This window comes from Pan paniscus, chromosome 1 (assembly GCF_029289425.2).
Source record: "Pan paniscus chromosome 1, NHGRI_mPanPan1-v2.0_pri, whole genome shotgun sequence".
In the NCBI taxonomy this organism is placed as follows: Eukaryota; Metazoa; Chordata; class Mammalia; order Primates; family Hominidae; genus Pan; species Pan paniscus.
Window position 1 is genome coordinate 31778052 of NC_073249.2, and position 26402 is coordinate 31804453.

The 26402-nt window shown below is 34.1% G+C and overlaps 1 protein-coding gene across 4 annotated transcripts in view; it reads left to right on the forward strand.

The window, feature by feature from the left end:
• The window catches only part of GPATCH2 (G-patch domain containing 2), a 201900-nt gene that overhangs the window by 14934 nt on the left and 160564 nt on the right, over window positions 1–26402 (forward strand). For 3 of the 4 annotated variants that reach the window (XM_055108058.2, XM_003814138.7, XM_008966771.4), the window contains exons 3-5: window positions 1966–2027; window positions 5088–5270; window positions 5759–5838. In XM_055108058.2, coding sequence (XP_054964033.1) covers window positions 1966–2027; window positions 5088–5270; window positions 5759–5838 — 325 coding nt within the window. Of the gene's footprint in view, window positions 1–1965; window positions 2028–5087; window positions 5271–5758; window positions 5839–5966; window positions 7982–26402 lie in introns of those variants that run through there. The other variant, XM_008966773.5, reaches the window with a different exon arrangement.

Here is a 26402-nt window from a genome sequence, read left to right on the forward strand (position 1 = left end):
GAAAAGTTGCAAAGATAGTTCAGAGAGTTCATGTAAATCACATTCCCATATATCCCAAATCCACTTTCTCCTGTTGTTAATATTATGAAACAAAATTGATATATTTGTAAGTAAAGTTCATAGTTTATTAGAATTTCCTTTGCTGTTATTTAATGTCCTTTTTTGGTTTCAGAATATCACATTACTTTTAGTCAACTTGTTTTATTTTGAAAAGATGAACCTGGCTGTATGTAGAATAGATTAGAGAGGGGTAAATCTGAATTCAGATTAGAAGATCACGGTCTAGAAAAAATAGCACATCAATTCATAATGCTTTGTCTGCAAATCTGAACTCTGAAAAGCTATGAAAAACTAATTCATTTGTGGCCAAATTTAATTTGACCTGTACTTAATGTGGATATTCATTCATTTCATTGAAAAAATATATTAATCTGTTTTATGGAGTACTATCCCAGACTCCTCCGAGGCATTTTAGAATATTCCTTGCTAAAATTTGAGTAATTCAGAATTTTAAATACATTTTGCCTCAAGGGTTTCAGAAAAGGAACTGTGACCTGAGGTGTATATGAGACCCTTCATTTGAGTTGTGTTAATGGGGGGCACACAGGAAAGAGGAAAGTATCAATAGTAGTTTAGACAGTGAAATGTCAGAAAGATAGTTTCTGAGGTGATTTTAATACTCTCACATTATAGTGCATAGAAGAGCATATATATTTGTAAATAAGAAAATATGGTTGTGATGCTCTTAGAAAATATTTTTTCATTACTAATTGTACAATATAGGGAGCTTCGTACATGCACTTAATTTGGAAGAAAGCTAGAGAGAGGTCTAAATTCAGAACTCCTTGGAAGAATGTGCCTCTTAAGAAATTCCTATATTCTTCATTAATATTTATTTTTTAAGAAATCGAACAAACAAATTATATTCAGAAAATGTATGTGAATTTAGATCTCATCTATAATTTTAATCCTAAACTTCTCAATTTAAATATTTTAAAACAAGTTAGGATGCCTTATTAAAAAATAAGATTATGGAATTCTACATATTAATGGAAAAAGTATTTTAATTAAAAAAAAGGATGATTTCCTGATTGGTTAAAATTAAGAATTATAGTAAAAATAAAATACATGAGCATTTTTAAAGAACATCACTAAATTTTCTTTAAAAGCTAAGCCTCTCATTATTTGACCTTGTTCTCCTGGTATTTTAAACTAGACTATCATATAAGCATTACTTCTATTAGAATAGTAACAGTTTGTTTATGTTATTCAAATATCTGCTATTTGTTTTATTTGTATGTTAGATTTGACTCTGGAGCTTCTGTGGGAGCAATGAGAACCTGTGTTATTTACACATTCCCTCCTTAATATTTGTAATATTCTTCTTTTTTTTTTTGCTTAAAAGTGACCTTAACTTCGATATAATGGATTATCACCGTTTTAAACTTTTTTCTTCCTTGCAAACTAATAGAGTTGTTGTGAATTCTTAAGTAATGTCTTCTCCAGAATATTTGTAAATGTGGTTATGAAAAGTAATCTCATCCTGGTCCTTTGTATTTCATGTGCTGAAGAAAGGCTTAGCCTGCTTTTGACTGAGACTTTTCCCATTTTATTGAGCAGTGGTGTTCCAGGCTCAAGCTGAATTGCATGGCATAAGAAAGGAGCAGTGAGCATTTGATGAAAGCACATAATAAAATGCATCAATTGTGTCAGCATCTCGTTGCAGTCACATCTGGCTTACTGTCAGGGTCCCATTAGATTCCTGTGGTTTTATGTGCCAAAAATAATATGCTCTGTGGTGAATGGAATTATTTTTTTTTTTTGATTTAAAAGAAATCATCTTATTTTCTTTCAGATCTTTGTCAGGCTTAAGTTCCATCTCTGAGCTGCCATGTCTCTTTAAAATTTTACGACTGAGAGATCAATTGTTCTTTTGATCTGTTTCTTTCTTTTTCCTTATTACAGTGATTCCAGCAGTCTCAGCAGCACTGATGCTGGATTGTTTACCAATGATGAGGGAAGACAAGGTACTGAAATGATATTTTTTTCTCTCTTTGGAAAAACTTCTTCATTCTAAAGTGGAGCTTATTACTGGTTATTTCCTAAGTTGATGACTGCAATCCATTTACCTTACACATATTACTTAGTGAAATAGGATTTAGTATCATAGCTGGTTTTTTATATGCTATGGAGGGTGTCCTGTCTTCATGACCTAAGTAATTGATTATCTCCAAAAGCTAGTATGTGGAGCTAATAATATTAAGGAAGGATTATCTTGTTTGAGAAAGCTCTAGGTACCTTTTTGATTTTCTCTCTTTTAGCAAGTTTGAAAGAAACTGGTTCTCATTCTCTAATTCCAGATGTACTTAAAACTGTTTAAGCATTCATAAAGGTGGATTTCCAAGTCATTTGTCATTTTTATTCAGCTGTGACATTTATTCATTCTATCCAGTTTGTAATTAGATGATTTTTATGAATTCAATATTGTAAACCATTAAACAGAAATGTCTTGCAACTTATATGTTTTCCATCTTTGAAACTTCCAGAAGCTTCAGTCTGTAACATGGCCGTATTTTGAAGCTATGAAAAATTTAAATAAACCTCAATAAGGGAGCAGGATTAATCCTTAATAGGATTAATTTCATTTAGTCACACCTGCTCATGATTGTTTCCCTTTTACGCTCTATACAAATCATACATACAGATACCTATCACAAATGTTTTCTTCCTTTCTTAAGAATACATTAGAGGAAGAGAGTAAATTCCAAGTGAAAAACACTAATATAAATTTTAAATTATAAATTTAGTTAATGATGTTGTAAGAAAGGGACAAAGTAGCCTCCTATACTTTTTTTCTTAGTCTGTTCATCCTTTTGGCAGTACAAAAAACATAAGTGATCATTCTTTTTTGCCTACTTGTAAACTATTTGTCCTAAATGAATAGGTACATAACTGTTTGAAAGACCATGGACTTTAAAGTTGATACTTTGCTGAAATATGTTAGAATGCTGGGGCTAAATGCGAGGGTAACCATCTTGATAATATACTTAAATTCTCATTAAAATACAGATCTTTACTCAGGATTATATTATAAATGCTGATATTGGTAATGAAATAAAATGAAATAAAAAAAGTAAAAAAATAACTTTGACAAAGCTGTCAATCTTTGATAAGTATGGAAAGGCTTAGAATGATATGCCAGCATTTATTGTGAACTTACTATGTTTCACGTTGCTAAGTGTTTTCCTTGCATTTAAGTTTTTAATTAATTTTTAAAATCCCTTTGAGATTCCCAAGTTTTTAAAATGAAGAAACTGACTCTAATAGAGTTGAAGTAACTTTCCTGATGTTACAGACACTAGAATTCTAATTGGTCTGTCTGATTTCAGAGCAAGTTCTTAATCAATGACTATTTGATTTCCCTATTGAAGAATAAAGTTGTGTATTACATCAAAAATGAAATAACTTTATTTTTCTGTAATAGTGTTGGAATTCAGATATATGGTAGTCAGTTTCAAGTGAGGCCCTGTTTTTTCTTATGCTTAAACCTGATCTGTGTAATTTTAATGTAAAGCTCAGTAAAAGTCCTGATATCTAAGTGCTGTTAATTGTGTTTTTTGAAAATTTTTTTTTTATTAATTCCCCAGTAGAAACAAGCTGATGACTCTAATTTTTGAAATGCCCTTAATTTTCCATTGTGTCTTAGTTGAAATATAGCTATTTCTCATAAAATAATTTTCAACTGAAGCTTAAGAGTATTTTTAGTTTTCCTTTAAAGATGTCTGTTGTAAGAGATTTTAGAAATCAGAAATATCTTTCTCTAAAGGGAAAAAGTTTATGACAATTACAACGACCCTCTTAGAAACCAGAATTAGTGGTGGCTTCTCATAATCAAGGGAAGGAGACTTTAATGAATCGCAGATCATCTTCAAAATGCTGTTTGTTTCTTTCTGCTTTTCTTTTCTCTATCTTTTTTTTTTAACACAAGGTCTCGCCCTGTGGTCCAGGCTGGAGGGCTGGTAGTGCAATCATAGCTCACTGTAACCCCAAACTGCTGGGCTGAAGGGATCCTCTTGCCTCAGACTCCCGAGTAGCTAGGACTACAGGTGCATGTCACCATGCCCGGCTAATTTTTAATCTTTTTGTAGAGACAGGGTCTCGCTATCTTGCCCAGGTTGGTCTGGAACTCCTAACCTCAAATGATCCTCCCACTTTGGCCTCTCAAAGCACTGGGATTACACACATGAGCCACCATACCTGGCCTGTGTCTCTTTCTTTTAAAAGCCATCTGTCTTCTGTGTTTTTGTCTCACAGACAAAAAATGTTTTGTTGGGCAAAAACATCTCGATTATTTAATATAGTTTCTTCATAAACTCTAAGGTATTGTCACTTTTCATTTAAAATCAACTTTTTCAAAACTATTTCTTAATGAGCTTAATTGGATTAATTTCATTTAGTCACATCTGTTCATGATTGTTTCCCCTTTTACACTCCATACAAATCATGAAATTAAGCTAATTATATACCTATATCTGCTGCAAAGAAAGGGTTCCACAGTTTTAATACTTTTTAATTCCCAGGAGCAGATTAAGGTTTGTTTTTTCTTAACGTGGAAGGGGTAGTAACTTAAATGGATTTTCTAATAGTTTTTGCCAAAGGATTAACCAGTTTATTATTGTTTTTCACATTTTAAAATTGGTTCTAAAACATAATATTTTGTGTTTTTGTTGCTGGCAGTTCTTAGAGTCTTAAGATAACATTTCTTAAGTGAAGCTGTGGTATAAAATAAAAAGTTTTCCTTATAGATTGTATATGCAGTTGTCAAATAAAACATAGGATCCCCAATTAAATTTAAATTGTAGGTAAATAACACATAATTTTTTAGTACAGGTATGTCCCATGCAGTACTTAGACATATTTCCACCAAAAATTTAGTGCAAGTATATAATACTTATATTAAAAGTTAGTCATTGATCTTAAATTCAAATTTAACTGCCATCTTGTATTTTTATTACCTGACAAGACTAATTGTGTAATTGGATGATAAAACTGAGTCTTTGGTGGGGGGGTTTCTTGTATTTGCACAGGTGATGATGAACAGAGTGACTGGTTCTACGAAAAGGAATCAGGTGGAGCATGTGGTATCACTGGAGTTGTGCCCTGGTGGGAAAAGGAAGATCCTACTGAGCTAGACAAAAATGTACCAGATCCTGTCTTTGAAAGTATCTTAACTGGTTCTTTTCCCCTTATGTCACACCCAAGCAGAAGAGGTCAGTAGCACTGGCTCCCTGGTAGATATAATGGGTTTAAGGTCAGTCTAGAAATATTCATTCAAGGAGGATAAGATAAAGTGGAAATTAGAGAATGTAAACACAAGATGCTGTAAAGAAACATATTGGCCACTAATATAGCTACTACATTTATCATGCTTTCAAATTATTAGAAAAATTGGCTTGCTTTCTTGCTAGGCTCATTGAGAAAATGTTGAAATGATAAGAATATTAATTCGGAAAAAAGAAAATGGGTATTTATTACTCTAGTGATTAAACACTGGTTAGTTAAGTGCTGACTGCCTTAGTACTTTGCCAGGCATTGCTTCAGTTTTTTTAAGTGTGAGTTTTGCATTTTCCCAAATAATATTCGTGGCATTCACCGCCACCACCAACTTACTTTTCTTTCTCTATTGGTAGGATCCTCTTCTTCTTCTATGCTTCAGTGATCATAGAAAACTTCTAAATTGAGTACTTTGATTTTACAGGTTTCCAAGCTAGACTCAGTCGCCTTCATGGAATGTCTTCAAAGAATATTAAAAAATCTGGAGGGACTCCAACTTCAATGGTAGGCATACTTTTTCTGTGTAATTGTCATGTTTGGAAATGTTTCCATTTCTATGGAATAAAAAGCCACATCCTCATCCTTTATTCATATTCTAATGTTAAACTTAAAAATAATCCATTTTTTTGTAGGCTACAAACTGGACCAGTGAGATTCCCCTATAAACCAAATCTTCTAATGCTAATAAATTAGTTACGTTTTGAACATCTGGGGAATGACATTCGAGGGAACCTGGCTCCTGTCCTCTTCCCTGGAGGAATATCATTGAAGTGAGAGCCTCTTTGATGAAAAGATGGGGCTGTTTTTGCTGGAGGACTGGTATTCTTCCTTTTAGTCAGAAGTGAACCTGACTGGGGAGGCTTTCTAGGGATTTAGGTTGGCCCAGGGTGGATAGAAACTACTGTAAATTATATATTTTTCTCTTTTATGGTTTTTTTTTACATTGAATCCATTTATGTATACTTGCTTTGCCAAAATGCTAACAAAGCTAGAAAATTTTAAACTTCCAGATCGACAAGTATTCCTTAATGTTTATATTGTGACTGATTAAGAATTAATTTTTACATATCTGACTGTTGTAAATAAAAATCATGATGCATTGACATTTATGGTTCATTTTTAGAGAAGTCTTATATAACCAGCATTATTTAAAATATTTGCATTTTACTCAGGGTATTTTAACAAGGGCTAAGATGAGTAGTAGGTAAGGTTGATAATCTTTGCTGGAGTTTGTATTTTGTTCAGCTTCCTTTCTACTTGGGTAATCTGCTCTGTATTGCAAACTCATTGTATTTTATAGTATAGCTTTCATTGTACTGCAACAATCATCCTCGTTTTAAATTAGCCACAGTGATAACTAGTCTGCACTAGTAGAATCATTTACCTTTTAAATTATCTGCTTCGTCTGATACCTGAAACACATCAAAATTATTATTTTGGTTTAGAGCTTAATGAAACATGTGAAAGCTGGTATTTTTAACAAATGCTGTGTGATTCTGAATCATATTGTCATGTTTAAAAGTGAGAGCTGCTTGTACATCTTTAGAATGGCAGACCATATGTGTCACTGTGAGTGTCAGAAATACTTGCATGAGCTCATTTTCACCAACTGGGGGGAAAATGTAATGTTTCTATTGATGGTATAATTTAGACACTATAATAAGTTCAGCCATTTGAGTTCTTCAAAATGGTTATATTAAAATGATATTTTTATTAAGCTTCAATAATGAAAAACAATGTGATTTAATATGTGTATTTTTATATTATTGTATGGATTAATTGTTAATTCAGCATTTAATGGCTAACTTAAATATGATTGGAAAAGAAACTTCAAGTTGCCATTGCTTTTACCTAAAGTTTTTAAAGTCTGAAAGATTTCAGCAAATGCATTAAGCAGGAATGTGTGACATCTCCTTTTAGATTGCTTGTCTAATTTGGAGAGATTAAAAATGGTAAAATGCAACTTTGAGTCTCTTTACCTTTGCATATTTAAAGTGATATTTAAAGGTACAATAGTGTGGTGTTGGTAATTGTAAGTAAGCTTTTCTGTGCTATGTCTTTGGAGTGAAAATTCATGTTTTTTTTCTGAATTACATAAATGCTTTTGTTTTATTTTGTATAATGACTGTCTTTTAGATCTGAATAAGTCACTTTAAAACCTTGGCCTATGAACTTTGCCTTATCAATCATGAATCTAGATGAATGCTATCTAGTTCTTGGTTCAGTTTTACCTATTTTTATTTTTGGTTCACTGCTTGCTTGAGCATAGCTGGGATTTGTAGCCCATTTTCTAGGCTTCTTGCAATCTCACTGTGGTATTTTATAGAAGCTATTACAACTGATAGGCTAGCTTCATGGTATTGATGATACATGGCTTAACCATACTAAAAGCTGCTTTCCCTCTCTAAATTGTAAAAAGGTGATTAAGTTTCACTTGATGGAGACATACTATATATGTGTGTTTATCATGGAACTAGTGCATTAGGCCATAAGCTGTTTTTCTGGTCTATGTTTTTTGTATTTAAAACTTTACTGAAGACAATGGACTCCTTCGGGTTTTCTTTCTTTCAACCCTGAATTGTCCTTGTTTGAATTTTTAAGTACTGTAATTTTTTTTTTCAATAAAATCTCTGACTTGGGCAAGAAAGGTAAGAGTTCCAATTTGTGCTGCTATTTCTCTGATTTCATTTGCTAAGTTTTCGTTGTTGTTGTTGTTGCTTATGCTGTTTATATTATGTATAACTATAATATCTAGTTTTAAAAATCATAATCTCACAAAACAGTCATCTTTACACAGTATCCATGACATCTGGTAATAAGAAGTGAAATTTAATTGCCTTAAACTTTCACACTGGAAAGCCAAATTGTTTTTAAGAGAGATTAATTTTCTGAGCAAAGTAAAACACATGGAGCTGCAACCCATTAAACAGAAGGCCAACAAAAGGTTTCTTAAGCAGATGAATGATGACTGCATAAATATAATGATGTAGTATCTTTGAAGGAAATGACAGAGGAAGAATCTTTTACTGAAATATCAGTGTAAACATTTTTTGGGGGAAAGTTTTCAGTTGTATTATAGTTGATTCTGACTATTTGCCATAATTGTATTCTATACACTTGCTGAAAACATTGAATTAGGGAATACTGAATCATGGCTCCTAAGGGAAAGACAGGGTTAGGTTCCTGGAAGCCTCTGGTCACAACATTTTCACCAACTGATCAATAGATAACCTTGTTTTGTTTATGTTTGTGTTTAGAGACATTTAATATATATTGTTGACTTACTAACATCGAACTCATGGCCAATAGCACTATAACTTATGTCTGAACAAAGCTTATCAAGTCTTTTCTCTATAAGGCACATCCCAGCCTTCTTGCACTTAGGAGCACTAGATGGCATTTCTCAGCACTATACAAGGGGCTATTTAAAACAGAATAATCACCCACAAAAAGCACAACAATTCCAAAAAAAATCTGGTACTAATTTAGACTACAAAAAGGACATATGTTTACAGTATGATAGTTTAAACGAGTAGGAAGAAAGTCACCTGATTGACCTCTGGTAGGAATGCACGTGTATGTCGGGCAACTCAACATTTTTCACTGCTCTGTACGTGTTACTGAATGACTACAAAAGTCAGAAATTGTGAGTATTGATTTTGGGGTTAACAAATAAATTTTAGCAGGCAGGCCGACTTAAAAATACGGAATCCACAATGGGAACGAGATTGACTGTATTTAGTTTTATAGAGAGCAAAGTGATATTGCAGAAAATTTATAGATTTTGAAGTCAGACCTTTGTGAATCCACACTCTGATTCTTCTTTTTAGTTGTAGTTACATTTTGAACCTTCTTCCCTCCTTCTGTTAAATACCAACAATACTTACTTTTGCATAAGCGTCGTCAGGTTTTTAAATGAGATTGTGTATGCATAATGGGCCCAGCACCATCTCTGGTGCATAATATATATTAAATAAATGATAGTTACTATTATTAGATATATTAAACACAATAGCTGGGACTTAGAGAACATTTGTGTCATGAGTCAAAGTGCAGAATTGTGGACCTTAAACTTTTCTGGTATTTCGTTTTTTTTGAGATGGGTCTTGCTCTGTTGCCCAGGCTGGAGTGCAGTGGCACAATCAAGGCTCACTGCAGCTGTGACCTCCCAGGCTCAAGCAATGCTCCCACCCCAGCCTCCTGAGTAGCAGGGTCTACAGGCGTGCACCAACATGTCTGGCTAATTTTTATATTTTTAGTAGAGATGGGGTTTTGCCATGTTGTCCAGGCTGGTATCAAACTCCTGGGCTCAAGCCTCTCAGAGTGTTGGGATTACAGGCGTGAAGCACCGCAACTGGCTTGTTCATATTTTATATAAAATTTGCCTTTACATTTAATATTTAAAGTACTTCATATGGCATTCTTTTATGTTTCTTTTATACCTCTTTTATATTTGAACTGGCCTCTTTCTTTAATATGGTCTGTGAATCATAGTTTCAAATAAATTTTAGGTTGACAGCCACTCCACTAAATCTCAAAACTTAATTGCAAACTGAGAAACTGCTCTAAACTCTTCTCCTGACCACAGAGCACATAGGCCTTCTCCCTCCATCATTTAAGCTAAATGAATAGCTAAATGAATAGCTTAAATGATGGAGGGAGAAGGCCTAATAGCTATTCCTGAACCTATAATGTTCAGGAGATTTGGGTCCTGATCTACTTAACCTATCTGATTTTTTAAATTAATTATGCTCTTGTGCATGCAAACAGAGTCCTGAGATTTTTGTGTTGAGAGGAATTACTGTTGCCATCGTAGTAAAGTACCAGTTTGTTAAAACCCAGCTAACTAGCATCTCTTATTCCCCACTTTTAGGAGAATGAAGCAAATGGTCATTAATTTCAAGGGATATGTGGAGGCTATTATCCAGGAGATTCAGCCCGAATCTCTTATATTTCCATAGTTTGTGCATTAAACTCAATTCAGAATAATATTTCTCAGAATAATGATGCCAGAATCAGTTGTGGGATATAGGACCTATAAAGTGAATCCAAGTAACCTTATGTAAGCATACATTCCAGATAGCCAAGATATATCCTATTCCTATGCATCCTAAAAAATCAGTATTTTTTGTAGGTCAGAGCTTTTTAAAATTCTTTTTTGATTTGAATTAATGGTCTTACAACAGGTGTTACATTGGTCTACTGAAAATCCGCATTCAAACTGTGTAGTCTTTTGAAAGATCAGGAAATAAATGACTCAGCTTAAAACACAGTTGTTGAAGGCCAACATAAATATTACATAGAAATTTTACACAATTGTCATAGGAATTTGTTTAAAAGTTTTATAATTGCCTCAGTCCACTTTTCTGTACAGTTGGAATAAGAATACATTGGTGCTGGTATTGGTGGTTATTCTGCCAAAGAAAATGAATCTGATTTAATTGACTATTTATACATGTTTATCAAGTTCAGAAATCTGAAAAAAATGTGAACATTAGCTCTTAATCCAATTTATCATGCTGTACAAATAAGCATACTGTTTACATTCACTATACAAAAACCCTGAACACAATAATTTGTATCTGTTTAGAATCTTGAGTCAATTCATTCTATAGGAGAAAAAGAATATCGTATTTTCTTCTGTGAAGTCATAGAAAACCAGAATGACATGAGTGTCATTTTGTTAATGACAATCATACTGTAATGATTTACTCTGTATGTCTTGCTCAACTTTTGTTAGGAAACTAGAGTAGGAATATTTAGTCTACTTTATAGCCTTTTACAACAGAAGGGCCATTTATTTTATTTTATTTTATTTTGAGACAGAGCCTTGCTCTGTTGCCAAGGCTGGAGTGCAGTGGCAGATCTCAGCTCATTGCAACCTTTGTCTCCCAGGGTCAAGCGATTCTCCTGCCTCAGCCTCCCCAGTAGCTGGGACTACAGGTGCCTGCCACCACGCCAGCTAATTTTTGTATTTTTAGTAGAGCCGGGATTTCGCCATGTTGGCTAGGCTGGTCTTGAACTCCTAACCTCAGGTGATCCACTGGCCTCGGCCTCCCAAAGTGCTGGGATTACAGGCATGATCCATCACACTAGGCCAGAAGGGCCATTTAAAATGCAGTTGATTTACATAAGGGAACTTGATAGTCTAAGAGAAAGGAAAATTTTATGATAGAAAGCAAATCTAAAATGATTTTAAAAAATACACACAGCCTATGTCCTCAACTGTAATTTGACCATGACTGATTATCTAACATTTTTTGAGTGGAATTCACTAGTGCAATGCTTTATTTTAACCCCTGTGAACTGATACATGTTTGTATCTGTAAGACATTTTGGGATACTTTGGAGAATGCAAGAAGAAAGTGTTTTTAAACTGTTATATTTTAAATATATATCATGTATATTCTGATCTATTACTATATATTAATTTTATCTTATTTCAAAATCAGTTTAAGATCCAGATTTCACATTAGACACTGATACTTTTTTTTTTTTTTTTTTTGAGATGGAGTCTCACTGTCACCCAGGTTGGAGTGCAGTGGCGCGATCTTGGCTCACTGCAACCTCTGCCTCCCGGGTTCAAGTGATTCTCCTGCTTCAGCCTCCCTAGTAACTGAGACTACATTTGTGTGCCACTGTGCGCTGCTAATTTTTGTATTTTTAATAGAGACGGAGTTTCACCATGTTGGCCAGGCTGATCTCAAACTCCTGACCTCAGGTGATCTTTCCACCTCGCCCTCCCAAAGTACTAGGATTACAGTCGTGAGCCACTGTGCCTGGCCAGAAACTAACACTTTTTAAAATAACTTATTTTGAGATAACTTGATTCTGTATCTCAGAAAGGTACAACTTAATAGAATTATAATAAATATTTCTTTTACAAAAGACATTTTAATACAGTCTCTTTGATTCAAAATTCTCTATTTTGGGCCAGGCACGGTGGCTCACACCTATAATCACAGCACTTTGGGAGGCCAAGGCAGATGGATCACCTAAGGTCAGGAGTTCAAGACCAGCCTGGCCAACATGGTGAAACCCCGTCTCTACTAAAAATACAAAAATTAGCAGGGCATGGCGATATGTGCCTGTAATCCCAGCTACTAGGGAGGCAGAGGCAGGAGAATCACTTAAACTCAGGAAGTGGAGGTTGCAGTGAGCGGAGATCATGCCACTGGACTCCAGTTTGGGCAACAGAGTGAGACTCCATCTCAAAAAAAGTAAAAATAAATAAATAAATAAATAAATTCTCTATTTTGATGTCATTTACAACTGTAGATTTGATATCATAAAAATTTTATATCCATAGTTATTTGAAAATATGACTTGAATAATTTTTCATTCAGTTCTATTAAATGATGTCTGTCTTGATATTTTTATTGTATTATGCTTTATTAAAAGAGCAGATATTTACAAATTTAAATAGTGCCAATACAGTACTATATTTGTTCATTTAATTAACAGTATTTTAATGTGTATTATATTCTCCATATTTAGTCTTGAAAACCCTTTAGGAAAAACTATATAAACCGGTGTTCAATCTTGGTATTTTAATGTTAACAAAATTGACAACATATATTTTTCCATATATTTAAAATACTGGTTCTTGCTTCTCTGATAACTTAGTCTTTGAATTGGCTTGACTTCATAGACTTCATTGTCATTTGGGTTTGTGATGCTTCAGAAATATGGAACCTTGCAAAGTGAATGTTAGTATTTTGGTAATTAGACACAATGATGCTTACTTACTATGTGCCAGACACTTTTCTACAGGCTATTTATATATTTTTTTTCATTAATCTTATTAACATATCTATAATATACATTAATGTTTACAACTTAAACAGTTTATTACGTGTTCTTCCTTTGACAAGCCAAAATTAATACGATTTGGAAGTTATATTTCTGTCATGTTGCTAATATTAATAAATATAAATAAATTCTCTTCATAAAGTAGTCTTCATTTCTTGGTTACAACATGTCTGGTTACAAAGTGTGAGTTATTTTCGAAATACTCACAAGCATTCTTTGTATCTTGAATGGCAAGCACAATCAAGATGTGTGCCATAATAAAAATGATAATGAAATGTTTTACTGCTTCTATCAGATTAATCACTGGAACCCAGTCCTCCATTTTCACCCTTTCTTCCCTTTCTTTGTTTCTCAGGTAGTCTATAGTACCTTTTTGCTGATCTAATTCTAGCACCTTCTGGTCTGCTTGCTTGCTCTGTTTCAGCTTGTTCTCCCTGCCTGACCTCCATGGTCCCTCATTATCTCTCCAACCTGTTTTAAAATGTGCCTCATAGCTGTCACATTGCTATTTTAGTTCAGCTGTGATTATATCCTCTGCATTTCTTATATTCCTTTTCCCTCCTTTCTCATGTAACTTAGCAAAACTCTGGGAAAGCCTTTTAACGGAGGTTGATCTTTTTAGCTGAGACTTTGAGAATGAGTTAGAGCTTACCAACTAATGGGGAGGGAAATTGGCAGACAGAAAGGCATGGTCAAGGATTAAGTTTGAAACAGCATGGGGTATTCAGGAAACCATGAATCCAGTATTACTGAGATATAAGATATGCTTGTGTGGAGTGGTGTGTAGCAGGAAGGGTTTGGCTGAAAATGTGGGCATGGGTTAGGTGCTTATGGACGTTGTGGTCCACAGGAATGCATTTGAACCCATGTAATCTCCAAGGGGTGAAGAATTATCAGATTTGTTTTTTAAAAGATTACATGGGCAGCAGTATAGAGAGTACATTAGGTAATTACAAGTTAAGACTATATCAGGAGGCTAAGATCCATGCCTATTCTACAGTAGGTAGGATCCATGGACTAGACTGAACCCTTACATTTTTACTGGACCTGATATTCTGATCAACTCTTGCATGACATCCACTTGTTTAACAAAGATTTTTGATACTAGGTAATACCAGTATCAGATACTGCTGGGCCTTGGGTGTTAGTGATGAACAAGTTAGATATGATCTCTTGAAGCTTACATTTTAATGAATAAAAATAAACATGGTGGAGGTTGGGAGGAGAATAAGGAAATAAAAATGGACATGGAGAAAATTAAGCAGGGTAAGTGTTAGAGAATTACAGGATATGAAGTTGATTGGAGAGAATATGATTTGCAGGCTGGAATTTTCAGCCTTGGACAGCCTTGGACAGTCTAGTGCCTTTCTTCTAATTGCCCTTATAACAACTGGGGAAAGGAGCAAGGGTGTTCATTATTCATTATTGAATGAACATTATTCATACCTGTTCATTCAAGAAGTTGGTGGGATGGGTTTTAGCCATCTTTCCTGATTCCTGATCAGATTGCCCAAAGCTTTTAAATGTCAGTATGGATAGGCCTGTGAATAGCAAAAAAGGCACTTTTGTTTACCAGGTACAGCTTTACTACTAATGCTTCTGAATTTTTTTTTTTTTTGCCTTTATGTTTATTTTTTTAATTGAGACAGTAATAATTATACATATTTATGGGGTAATGTGATATTTTGAAACACGTAAGCAATATGTAATAAATCAGATTAATTACGATGTCCATCACCTCAAACATGTATCGTTTCTTTGTAACTTTTGAATGATTTTTTTTTAAAGAAAGTTTACAGATGCTAAATATTTATATAGCATTTTGGATGTTCCCTTTAGATTTCATCATAATGTATGTCCTGAAATTTAATATGTAAGAACTTCGCTACAGAGTTTACCAGTTTACTCTTCTGCTTTCATGGCTACTTAAATATTATGCAGTACAACTAGTCTTTTTATTAGCTTTTAAAAAATGCATGAAATACCATGCTTTCTGCGTTTTATTTTTCTCACTTTAGTATTTGCATACAAATTCCTAAGTCATTCCTTTATTAGTAAAGAAATGGCTTATTTTACTGTTTTGTTTTCGAGATATATGTGATCTATGGACTTTTTAATGAATGTCTTTAAAAACATTGAATTTGCAAATGTGAGGTTTTCTAAAAATACGTCTTAGACTATGATCATCATTTTAAAACTTTTCTTTTTTGTATCCTAACAAACCTTTGAAAATTGTTTTAAAATGCTCTTTCTTTCAAAATTAAGGCTGCTGATTTGTAACCATTTGACTTCACAGATGAAGATGCAACACCTTTTTTTAGTTGTCTTTTAAAATGATGATGACATTGCCATAGTCCCCATTATTATTATTTTTTAAAAATCAAAATTAGGGAAACAGAAATGCTGCAAACATTTTACTTTCTAGGAAGCTCCTACTCTGTTTTTCTGCCTTTTATGTTGCTGATACAATTATTCTGATGGTCTATAAATTTCGGTTTTCTACTTTCCCTTCAGATATGTCAGATATCTAATATCAGAAAAGTTCAAAATCAATGATGGGTAGAACACTTCCAAATAATATTTAACAAGCACTTTCTATACGGAAGTCACCTGCAAGTCCTCCAACTGAAGGTGAATTTGAAGAACTGAAAATTCATAATGAAATCATCTAGATAGGAGTTTTCTTTACTATAGTTAGAGGATGCCAACCAGTTATTTGTTGACTGTCATCCAGGAAAGGGGATTCTGATAAACCAGAGATGCCAACAGGTACTTATGTATGTTTTAAGCCAATAAAACTTGTAAAATTTTTGTTGTTCAGTCCCAGTTATCTGAAACACTGACCAGTACTTAATGGGGGCAATTTGATTTTTTTTTTTCCATACCAAAGGAGTAATGACTTGTGCCATTAATCTTCCTCTTAGAACTTCATATTTAAATCTCATATTTGGTCGTAGACAGTTTACTATTGAAGTATTCCAGGTCCATACAATTCTGAACTTGCAGGAGTGTTTATCTTTAAGTGACATGTAACTATGTAGTAACATTTAATGGTATCTACTTGGTTTTTTTGAGGTGTTTTAGATTTGAATTGATTTTGAAGTATTCAATCTAGAAACTGTTCTTTAAAAACTAAATGTTTATTACTTAGATTTCATCTCATTTTATCTCATTTACATATATCCTTAATAAATTCTTCTAATTTTTCAATTCACAAAAATACTTTATAAAAAAATTCACAAAAGCATTTTATATCATTTGTCAGATGAATAAATAAGTATATGTTACATTTGACTCAGAAACTTGATGTCTTGCCTAATTGTGTTTTCAACTATAAAGTTTTTGGTTCAGCCGTATGCACATGTCATGAAGACTTAGGATGTCTTCATTGTTCAAGGGGCTGGGAATACAAAATTTGTCCTCAAGTACCTTACAGTTTGGTAACTGAAAATTAATTGAGAAAAGGGGAGCAAAGAAAGAGACCTAACATTTGTTAAGGGAAGCATTGATCCTAAGTGGGTTTTGGTCCTTCAGTGTAACATTTGGTTTTATGTGTTATCTTTGTCTGCCTCCACTCTTGCCACATCTAGACAAGTCTGAGCCTTATTTCTTTATCTGTCATAGCAGCCCCTTCTTTTCAATTTCATCTGTCACTACCCTGGTGTAGTATCTCATAGCCTTACATTTTTATAGCCTCCTCCCTGGTCTGTCTTTTGATTTTCCTGCCTGTAATCCATATCACACATAACTCCCAAGTAAACATTTCTAAAGTGTGGTTATGCTCATGTCACTCCTGTGCCAAGAAATAGTTTCCATTACCGTCTTAATAAAATTCGGATTTGTTCTTTTCTATTTTCACTCTTCACCTATGACCTATAATACTTCACTCCTTTCCAGATGGTGTTATGTTCTCAGTGCCCCCACTCTTTCTCCAGCCTTCTCATATTCAACCATATCCGTATATTTTACACCTCTGTTCACAACAGTGTATCCCTCACTTCTTCCTTCTAGATTCATGTCCTTCAGGTATCAGTTCAATTCTATACCTTTTTTTCAAAACCTTCCCCAACTCTTCACACTTTTGAGGTCACTCTGTTATCTGAAATGGCATTATATCTTCTGTCTCTGCCACTCATTAATTAATTCACAGATAACCTAGTATTTTATACTGTTAACCATCTGCTTACTTTAACTATGTCTACCCAATGATGGCAGTCCTGTTAGCACATACAGTAACTCCAATGATGGGAGCTATTAGCGCATTGTATGTGTTTAATATTTTTTTAGCCTGGGAGCAGTGGCTCACGCCTGTAATCCCAGCACTTTGGGAGGCCGAGGTGGGCGGATCACGAGGTCAGGAGTTTGAGACGAGCCTGGCCAACATGGTGAAACCCCATCTCTACTAAAAATACAAAAAATTAGCCGGGTGTGGTGGCAGGTACCTGTGGCAGGCACCTGTAATCCCAGCTACTTGGGAGGCTGAGGCAGGAGAATTGCTTGAACCCAGGAGGCAGAGGTTGCAGTGAACCAAGACTGTGCCACTGCACTCCATCCAGCCTGGGCAACAGAGCGAGACTCTGTCTCAAAAAAAAAAAAAAAATTTTTTTTAATGTTGATGGTTATTTACCGGGTATGACCTTATGGTTTTTTGTTTTGTTTTGTTTTCGTGACAGAATCTGGCTCTGTGGCCCCGGCTTGAGTGCAATAGTGCGATCTTGGCTTGCTGCAACCTCCAGTTCCCAGGTTCAAGTGATTCTTGTGCCTCAGCCTCCCGAGTAGCTGGGATTACAGGCATGCACCACCACACTTAGCTAATTTTTTTGTATTTTTAGTAGAGTCAGGGTTTCGATATGTTGGCCAGGCTGGTCTTAAACTCTTGATTTCAAGTAATCCTCCCACCTCAGCCTACCAAAGTGCTTGGATTACATATGTGAGCCACTGCGCCCATCGACCCTATGTTTTATAGGCAGTTTTCCGCCACTAGTTATATTGCCAGTGTAACTTTAAGTAACAACATTCTTTCTGAAAAATATTAGTTTCCAAGGTTTTCATTGTTTTAATTTTGTCCTTTTATGTGCTTCATGAAATGATAGCCTATACAGTCCCAGTTGACAGCACATTAAAAACATGATTGGATGCCTAGTGTGCAGATGCAGGGCTTGCTAGACCTTTTGGTTGGGGGATCTGTATGTGTTGCTATCCATAGGGATTTCCCTGTGACAAGTTGCAGGGAGAACGATATGCCTTTGTTATTTGGGGTGGGGATAGAATGGAGTCCACTAGCCAACATTCTTGTTATAAACAAGGACAGGGAGCATTCATTGTGCAGACTTTCACTGAATTTTCCTGATTTTAGTAAAAGGGTATCATGAGCTTTGTAGGAATGGCCCCTTTCTAGTTTAACATTTTCAGTTTAACATAATCAGTTTTGAGCTTCTGGTGGGTTATAGGGTAGAAGTTGTAATATATGACTGGATGGGCTGAGAAATGGGATCTGGAGATCAACTTTTTAGAAAATAGACTATCCGTGAATTGCCTGTTTGAGAGGTATCTAGAGCCTCCAATTTGTGAACTTTTCTGGAGTCTGGTGTTTCAGTCAGCTTGTTTTTTATTGCTACCCTCTCCCCACCCTGTTGCATATAGAAGAAGCTGGGCGGTCAGCCTCGCATCCGTTTGATTTTCATCTTCTGTGATTTTGCCGTTTTTTTTTGTTTGTTTTTTTTTTTAAGAGACAAGAGTCTCACTCTGTTGCCCAGGCTATAGTGCAGTAGTTCCCTCATAGCTAACTGCAGCCTGGAACTCCTGGGCTCAAATGATCCTCCTGCCTCAGCCTCCTGAGTAGCTAGTACTATAGACACTGACCACCATGCCCAGCTAATCTTTAATTTTTTTTTTTTTTTTGGTAGGGACAGGGGTCTTGCTATGTTGTCCATGCTGTTCTCGAACTCCTGGCCTTAAGTGATCCTCCCGCCTTAGCCTTAGTGCTGGGATTACGGGTGTGAGCCACCACACCTGGCCTGTTGACATATTTTGTCTATTGGTATCTTATTCCTATTCTCTTTGTCCTTGTGGAGTTGTACCTTTTTATTCTATTGATTTTAATTGGGCTTTGGGAGGAAGCTGAAATAAATATATGATCAATGTGTTATGTTTCCTGGGAAGTCCTAGCTAGTGTTCTTTTCTTTTAATTATCATTATTTTAAAATAATAAATACACAGGTTTTAAAATTCAGAGAGACAGAAAGTATCCAGTAGGAAGTCCTTGCCTATGCCCAGTCCCTTCCATACTCATCTGTACAAATAGAGCTTCTGTGACTCTAACCTTGCTTTTTACACTTCTAAAAAATGACGGAGAGATTCTAAATCATACCTATATTTTCATTCATTTGGCAGTATAATATTTCATTATAGAATATTATTAAATTATTTTTCATATCAGCTTTTGTGTTAAACTAATATAAAAGGGCAGAAATATTTGATTACTATTCATTATAATAGCTAACATTTATTGAGTTCTTATTAATTGCCAGGTGTTATTCTAATCTTTTTATGTATATCAAATCATTTAATGTTCACAAAAAGCCTAATTAGGTCAATATTATCTCCTCTCCATCTTATAGACCAGGAAACTGAGGGACAAATGCCTTAAATGACTTGTTCAAGGTCACAGGATTTTAACGCTACCCTGTGGCCAATTTCCCAAGGACTTAACCATCAAGCTATACAGCATTCCTTGTAAGGGTAAAATATATATTTCCCATTAATTTTTTAAAAATTGGATAGACCTAATTGCCTACTAAAATAATATATCTCAGCCAGATATTTTGGTCAATTTAATGAATATACTGGGCAAGTCATTATTCTGAGTTGGGTTTATGAAATTAAATCTTTTGAATTGTTAAGTGTGTTTTATTTTTCAATGTTATCATTTTTCATAATGTAAAGATACTCTTCATCCTTCCTTCTATCAATTCTTTCTTCTACCACTTCACCCCACTTAATGTTTTCTCTCCTATTCTTTGGTATCTTTTGATTTAAGTTATGTTAAAAGGTCCTTACTGTGACATGTAGGTTTTTTCTTTCTCAAGTTTATTAAAAAGTAAATTATTCTGTTACCTGTCAGTTTTCTTTTTTATATTATATATTTTACAGGTTAGTGACAACATTAAATATTTGAATAACACTTAATGTTTTATAAGGAGCACCTTTATAGGATCCATTTTATGGGTTCACAAACAGATTTTCAAAGAGTTACCTACATTAAGAAGGATCGGCCGGGTGCGGTGGCTCATGCTTGTAATCCCAGCACTTTGGGAGGCTGAGATGCGTGGAACACTTGAAGTCAGGAGTTCGAGACCAGCCTGGCCAGCATGGCAAAACCCTTTCTCTACTAAAAATACAAAAATTAGCCAAGCGTGGTGGTACATGCCTGTAATCCCAGCTACTCGGGAGGCTGAGGCAGGAGAATTTCTTGAACCCAGGAGGCGGAGATTGCAGTGAGCTGAGATTGCACCATTGCACTCCAGCCTGGGCAACAAAAGCGAGACTCCATCAAAAAAAAAAAAAAAAAAAGAAAATATCACAGCTAGATCTCCGAACTCCAGTTCTGTTGCAAATTAAAATTCTCAGAATAATACACTTTTTCTATATTTTCAGCTAGAGCTATAGTGATGTTGCTTTTTTGAATGTTACTTTTGAAAACACTGAGACTTGAAATTTACATTACTTGTGAATTTTTCAATGTTGCCTGTCTCAAAATTTGATTGAGTTCCCCTTTGGAGGAAAGATTCAAGGGTTTTTTTACTATTGAATCCTTAGTTTACTCTTTAAAATTATAAATGATATTGAAATAAATAATTTAATTCAAGCCACATATTTGGCATTAGCCCCTTTCATATATACTAATATCAGACCTGTTCCTTCTTCAATAATCCTTCTTCCTCATATAGCTTCTCAAAACTGTGCTTGCTCAACTTTTGGAATTGACTGTTTTTAGGAAATACCAATTAATCTAACTCATTCCTTGACTGAACGTAATCTCAGAGTCACCCTCTTTCCTTAACATCTTACTGTAATCATATGTTTGTTACTGAAATGCCTTTACTTTCCTTTGGCATGCTCCTTAAAGGTGCCAGCTGTTGGATGCGTGTTCTTTCATCCTATTTCTCCCAATATATAACTCCCAGCTCCACAGTGTAGCACTGTGAAGGACAAGGAGGGCAAAGCAGGCACTTTATATATGGGAAAGGTACCTTTACACACATGTGCACACACACACACTTTCCTTTTAGATTATCTTATTTCTAATAAGTAATCCTTGATTTCATTTAGGAGGACATAAACTTATTTTTATAACAATTATAATCATGAATTTTTTAAAAAGTGAATTAAGATATGAATATGTATGAAGAAATTAGATGTTCTAACCATGAATATATAGCATCACTGTGTCTTGAGTGAATTACAGACTTTACTCATTTCTGGGCCATTTGTTTTATATATAGATTAAATATAGATAATTACTCATTTGACAGGTTACTTTATTACTTTGATATATCTCAAAGTACCACATGAAGTTACAGTGTGATTATTATAATAATTTGGAATCATTAATAACCAAAATTAGCATTTTATATAAATTAAAATTTAAAAGTTGGAATTTGATTTTGTTTAAAGTCAGTTTTACTTCTGTTGGTTATTTTGATTTAATAATAAAATATACTTTTTTTAAACAGCAGTTTTAATTATTTTTAAGCTCACATGTTAAATATAATAATGTTTTGTAACTGTTCTAAATTATAATTAGAAATATTAGCTCCTGTAGATGAATCAATTCATTTTTGCCTCGTGCTTCACATGTGTGAAAAAATTATGAGTTAAATGTGTTTCTTGGGAACAAATATGCATCACATATGATATATTCAGTTTAAAATTTAGTTTTACATTTATGGAGCACTTAGCCACGTACCTGGAGCATCTAGATGTTAAATAATTGTTCTGTATTATTCTAATACTTGTAACAGTATCTTGTTTAGATAGATATTAAATGGTTAAACTGCTTAGAAATTATTTGCATACTCCTTAAGATTCATTACCTGAAGAAACAAAATTAAAAGATTCTAATTAAATATCCTGTTTTAATTTTTAATTTTTATTTTGTTTTGTTTGGCAATAAGGATTCATGCTTCTGGTTGAAAGTGAATTTTACCTGCTTTTTTAGGTTAACGCAGTTCTTTACAAAAGCAGATCTATTCTAGCTATGTAATGCATTTTATTTAATTTTATGGTTTTTATGATACCATATATTACAGATTGCCGAAAACATAGAAAAATTTTAGAGAACATTTTTGGATTTGATGGATTACCACTCTTGAAAGGGAAACAAAACACTAAATATTTCTAATCCCGCATTATTTACCGCATGGGTGGTTAAATGCTACTTTAAGCCTCATAAAATTAAAAGGGAGAAATCTGCCAACTGTAGCAGGAATTGGATTTAGGAAGAGTGGTACAGAGCCAAAATATTGCTACAGAATTAACTGTCAAAAATCTTCTTTAATAGTAGATATATAGTTCACAGTGCTTGGTTATGATTAATACATTTAATCTAAATCACTGAAAGTTGCACTCTCCTTTTCCATAAAATACAATAGGACACAAATCAGTTTTACTGTAGATGGATAACAATTGGAAAATAATGCATCTTCCCGCCCAATAAATTGTCAGTTATACCTTTTAACTAAAATCAATTCATCTTTCCAAAATTTATTGCAATTTCTAATAATAAATCTCCTCAAATGTTTATTCATTTGGTTTTTGATACATTTGTGCCCCTTCTGCTATGGTCTAATGTTTTCTCTTTTGATTCATTGTAAATTAGAAAATCTATTTTGAGTCATTTTTCTAGTTAAGAAGTTAAAATCTATAACCTAGCACCTTTTTCACCCTCCTTTGTACATTTTAATACCCTTGAACTTGAACTTAAATACAGTCCTGTAAATTCTTTTCAGAAGGAGATTAAAAGACTTTTCAATGAAACTTCTTGAGTAAGGGCCAGATTCATAAAACGAGCACTGAAGAGGTTGTTAGATGATTGTTACCATAGATCCATTTTTGAATCAAAAGTCAGTGGTGGGCTGAAATACATGGGGTTGTACTATCATTCCACGTAAGTAGTACAAAGAAGAGAACCATTTGAATTAGGTTTCAGATATTGATCAGAATGGGAGTCTGCTTTTATTTTCTGTTGATAGCAGTAACCCAAAAGTGGCACTAAAAGGAAGCTATATTCTATCTCTATGTCTTACAGAAATATCTTCTTATTAACCTCCAGGTTAATAAGATTTTTAATCTCTAAATGTACATGTTCAGGTTGTTTTTATAATGTACGCTAAGTGATTGAAATCAGTTTGGTTTTCCATGAACACTACATGTACAAAATGTGGTGCTCAGTTTTAAAAATTCGATAAATGATTCATGAACATTTCCCATTCTTTATACTCTTTAATGTTACTTAAATTAGATTTTTTCAATATCATATGGTGAACACTGGTTCTTGTTATTTTAATTTTGTACTTTCACTGATTCCATAGTGAAGTCATGTTGGTATCCATTTTTGTATACCTTCACCTCCTCTGTGCTATTATATAAACTTTAAAAATGAAAGTGAGAAGCCATCTACTTTCCCACCAATTTAATAAAAATGTGTTTGAAATCAACGTGTTTTGAGGCTTGGTGTTAAGCCTATACTTTTTGAGTTATACCAATTAAAATTCTAAAGTAGAAAGTGACATTAACTAATTTGACTCAAACTGGTAACTTATTGGCAAATTGATGTAGTTGCTATAATACAAGATGCCATATGATTAAGTTAGCAGTTAAAAAATATAACTTGTGTAGCCAGAATAGATGGAGTAGAATTAATTATTTGGGCTACGTACATGGCAAGGAAAAGGTACATTTTCTAAGGCAAAGATCAGAAATTAATTCCAAGTCTTTCTTGTTCATCAAAAAATAGTTCTTTCTTTAAGTTGTGAACTTGTTCATTTTTTTGATATACGAAGTCTTTAATATAAAATATATTACTCATTTGGACTTGCCAAATTAATTTCTACATTAACAAATTATAGGTTTTAATACATTTAGCTAGCTGTAAAAACTTTAAAAATAATCTGACTTATGTATACTTCCTGATTGTTTTTCCCATCACATTAAATATAAAAGTAAATCAGATCATGTTTCTTTAAATAAAAAATGATAAACTAAAATGCTTATGCCTTTCTTTTAAAATACTGATAATAGATTTCGGTGATTTGTTCTAGTTATCTTATAGAATTGGTTAATACAGAGTTCATGTATTGCTAAGGTTTAGGGTTTTCTCTATTACTGTCAATAGTGTAGACTAACAATAACTGTAATGTCACAGTTGTCACCTTTGCATGGTTAGAACTCAGTTTTTTGAAGGACAACAGTTTTATCATACTCACCTTTCAAAAGAGGAAGTTATGATTTGGAAAGAATAAGTAACTCACATAATAAGATATTAGCCAGGGTTTAGTTATTTCTGGTCCTGTTGTCTGTCTCCTCCATCTATCTTGCTAATCTTTCTAGCTGAATGTGAATTCATCCTAGAGACAGAAATTTTGTCAATGCTTTTAACTAGGCTTTTAGGAATTACCAGGGAAATTTTACTATTTTCAAGCAAAACGAATGTTTTTAAACAGGTCCATTAGTCTTACACACACACACACGTACACACAATTTAAATTAGAAGTCAAAATTCATATATATATGTCCATCATATATATATGCATTTATATATGTCCATTGTATATATGCATATATATATGTTCATCATATATATATGTTCCATTTCAGTCTCTTGGCTGTTGACATAGCCTAGCTATTCTCCCTGTTTAACAGTTAACTTTTCTACTTTCTTTTGTACCACTATCAAGTCTCCTCAAATTCTAATATGATCTTGGTGACCCTTTTGACTTCTAATTTAAATTGTTTACTGCCTTTCCTTGATTTACAAAATAAAATATAAACTATTTTTCTTGCAATTCTAGGCCTTTGCCACTAGTGCTTCTACTTATCTTTCCATTTTCATACCTGAATTCTCTCTAGCTGATGCAGAATAACCTCTCCCAGATCCATGATTTACTGGCTGTGTGACCTTGGAGAAATCACCCCTTTGAGCTTAATGTTTCTCATCCTTATAATAGGAATAATAAAAGATAAGATGAAATAGTGTAAGTGATAGGACTTTGTAACTGTAAAGGAACTATTATCACTCATTTATCTTAGGAGTCCGAAGTTCAAATGCCTTCTAGTGGCCAGGCAGATAATATACATGTGTGAAGTAGCTTGGTGTTAGGGGATGTATCAGCACACTAGAAAGTGCATTCCCTGGTCGAATATGTTTAAATTCAAAACTTCTTTAGATGCTATGATGGCCATAAAAGGGAGAAAAACCATTGATTGGTCAAATACTCCTCCCTTGTGTATATCATCTTCCCTATCTTAGCCTAAGCTGAAAAGATGTATCATTTCTTTCCGACAAAGCATTGCATGTTGCAGGTACTTAATGCAACCTTAAGGTGGTAGAGATAGGTGGGTAAGTGGATGACCTAAATGAGTAAGTGGAGTTTAATGTATAATGTGGGAAATGAGATGGTTGCATTTTGAGCTGTTTTCCTGATCAGCAAGCAGGAGGTTTAAAAAAGACATGGTACAGGGCCGGGCACAGTGGCTCATGCCTGTAATCCCAGCGCTTTGGGAGGCTGAGGCGGGTGGATCACTTGAGGTCAGGTGTTCAAGACCAGCCTGGCCAACATAGTGAAACCCCTGTCTCTACTAAAAATACAAAAATTAGCCAGGCGTGGTAGTGCGTGCCTGTAATCCCAGCTACTAGGGAGGATGAGGCAGGAGAATTGCTTGAACCCAGGGGGCGGAGGTTTCAATGAGCCAAGATCGTGCCACTACACTCCAGCCTGGGTAGCAGAGTGAGACTGTCTCAAAAAAAAAAAAAAAGACGTTGTACAGACCATAGTTTCTCTTTGGTCTTCTAGTGAAAACTTTCTGGGTTTTCACTAGCAAATACACTACACACAGTTTTGCCTTAACTCCTTTTCAAATAGAGTTGGTTATAGAAGCACTATTATAGTTAATTGAGAATTCAGGCATTTTACTGTAAAGATATTATTTTCCCTGTCTGTTTGTATTGGTGGACTCCAGCAGACTGAATAGAGCAA